This window comes from Octopus bimaculoides, chromosome 20, assembly GCF_001194135.2.
Source record: "Octopus bimaculoides isolate UCB-OBI-ISO-001 chromosome 20, ASM119413v2, whole genome shotgun sequence".
Taxonomy (NCBI): domain Eukaryota; kingdom Metazoa; phylum Mollusca; class Cephalopoda; order Octopoda; family Octopodidae; genus Octopus; species Octopus bimaculoides.
The window spans coordinates 43,366,786-43,369,677 of NC_069000.1; the positions used below are offsets into that span (position 1 = coordinate 43,366,786).

Here is a 2,892-nt window from a genome sequence, read left to right on the forward strand (position 1 = left end):
ATATAGATAGATAGATAGATAGATAGATAGATAGATAGATAGATAGATAGATAGATCCATTAGAGGTAGAATCAACAAAAATGCGCTCCATCTATTGAGAGATAAATATAGATTTAATACACGACCCAAAGAGCTACTAATAGTTTCATGCTTTTATGATACTTGATCAGACAACTTTCAGGTTTCGTGTCTATAGTAGAAGCGATAATTAAATCTGTCTTTGATAAATTGTTTCCGTCCCATTTTTCGTGTATTCATTCATTTATTTATTCCTCACTCATAGATAGTGTTGAAATGACAAGCCTAACACCTTTCGACGGATTTGGGATCGATGGACCATCTCAAATGAATATAGCATGTCGTCTTGATGCAAAAGACTTGATGTTCTTCAGACTCAGACGTAACAATGAAATCGTTGTTGATATTGGTTTCCACGAAGGTATAGGAGTTTTTGAAGTCATTCGTTCCGTGAAAGGTTTCAACTGCAACATGCCGCAATCAAGAACGACTAAAGCAGTATTAAAGTGCTGGAAAGAAAATCTGGATTGCAGTGACGTAGCATCCTATATATGTGAGATATCGAATGCAGAGAAGTCCAATTCAAGGATGCTAAGAGGTTAATTTTGTTTCATCTTAGCGAAAAAATAGTAACACTACTACTACTACTACTAATAATAATAATAATAATAATAATAATAATAATAATAATAATAATAATAATAATAATAATAATAATAATCCAAAAGATTGTGCTAACAAGTACTGCCCTAATCCTTAGAAAAATCCTATCAGTTTAAATGTCTGTGTTGTATTACATCTCTTAAGTACGAAATAGCCCGGCTATAGAAAATGAAGAATGTGAAGACAGTACCAGTGAAACACAAAGGTCGATGTAATCCACTAGTCCCCTCACGCCAAATTTCAGTTCTTTTGCCTTTGCGGAAAGGATTATTATTATTATTATTATTATTATTATTATTATTGTTCAGTAGTTTTATTTTTATAACGTGCTTTCACTTCACTACCGAGCGCAGCTCTGTGTGCCTTGGGTATGTGCTGTGGTTTGCTGTGATGCTCTTATGGTTACTGTATTGAAAGTGTTTTGCGTAGGATGTATTATTATTATTATTATTATTATTATTATTATTATTATTATTAGTCTTCCTTCTTGCTCCAATTTTGTCACCTTTTTTTGCCCGACACCGACGCCAAAGAGACTCGCTATATACAGTGACTGTCCATTAAAATAGCCATACCATATTCTTCATTTACAAATCCAAATAAAGTCATGTAAAAATATTCACATGGCAAGTAATTCTTCTCATAGCGGCAATGCACTTCTCAATACATCTGATGTACTAGGTAAGACAATTTTTTATACCCTTCTTGCAGGGATGGTAAGCCAGGGGTCATTCGCAAATAATTTTGAGTTCCTCTTTTGACCATTTCTAGTGCTCCTACAATCACTGCTATTGTAGCTGCCTTGAGATCCCACATTTTGTTTTCGATTTCAATGAGTTTCTTTAAATCATTTGCCCCAATATATGATTAAAAGGGATATTCCTGTCGATCAATGAACAGTGCTTATCAGTTTGGTCTACCCAAGAATAGCAGATTTATTAGCTTTGATGGTTCGATCAATATGCACCAGAGCGTCCAAATAATCGCTACATTCGCTCGCCCAGTTATATCCCTATTCTAGTGTTGCTATAGTTATAACATAGATTAGTTGAAGCCCTGGAAACCGTAAAGATATTGCATAGTAACATGTCATTTATTTTGAGCAATGTTCAACTTTTTCGTTTTATACCAACATTACAATTTGTGTCAAAGCATCCATCCAGTATGTTATTTTGAATCTTATTGTCTTAAAATACATTTCCTCTACAGTGAAATCTTTTGTCAAAAGTCTTGACCATATTAATCCACCTTTTGAAAAGAAGGGGAATAAGAAGGTGTCTACCTTCAGATGTTTGGCATATGTTTCACCAGATACTCACAAAAGTGTCACCTTTAAATGGACTGTAAAACATAAGACTGAAAACGCTAAACCAAAGATGACAAGCAAGAGAGTGCTTTTTCCGACAACTGACCAACATTGCATACCGATACAGTCGCTATATCAACACTCGTTAACTGACAAAGACGAGTCTGGGACGATTATCACATGTTCAGCATTTGGCAGCATACTTACAAAAGAAGTGAATATCATCGGTGCAAGTGAGCAAATATTCTTTTTCTTACATATCTTTATTATCCTTATTTTCTTTAAAGGCAATGGTGTTGCTCTGTGGAAATACGTTTGCTTCCCAACGACATCCTTCACGACTCAGTCCCACTGCATGGCACCTTGGGCAAGTTTCTTTTATTCTAGCTCCAGCTCGACCAAAACCTTATGAGTAGATCTGATAGACGGAAACCGAAATAAGCCCGTCGTAAGAAGACCGACAGTATGTAAAGCAGGTTTTAAACAATAAGTATTGGAGAAGATTTCTTCGACTGAACTCCACAAGTTTGTGTCCCACCTTGGCTGCAGTCCAATGACTGAATCAAGTAAAATTTAAAAGAAATAAAGATATAGGTAGCAATCACTTCTACATCGTCTCGAAACCACATTACACGGCATCAGGCCACAGGAAGACTCTCATCAAACGACACCTCAAACATCACATCAGACATCATATCAAACATCAAATCAAACATCACATCAAAGTACACCACGCATCGTACATCATATAAAACAACGTATCAAACATCACGACAAAACACATCAAACTTCATATTACATATCATACAGAACATCGCATCAAACACCACATCAAACATCATATCAAACATCACATCAAACATCACATCAAACATCACATTAAACATCACATTATAGATCATATC

The 2,892-nt window shown here is 35.3% G+C and overlaps 1 protein-coding gene across 2 annotated transcripts in view; it reads left to right on the forward strand.

Moving 5' to 3' along the window:
* Positions 1 to 2,892, forward strand: part of LOC106878953 (uncharacterized) — a 20,284-nt gene that overhangs the window by 3,313 nt on the left and 14,079 nt on the right. For both annotated transcript variants that reach the window (XM_052975281.1, XM_052975280.1), the window contains exons 3-4: positions 284 to 616; positions 1,891 to 2,220. In XM_052975281.1, coding sequence (XP_052831241.1) covers positions 284 to 616; positions 1,891 to 2,220 — 663 coding nt within the window. The remainder of the gene's footprint in view (positions 1 to 283; positions 617 to 1,890; positions 2,221 to 2,892) is intronic.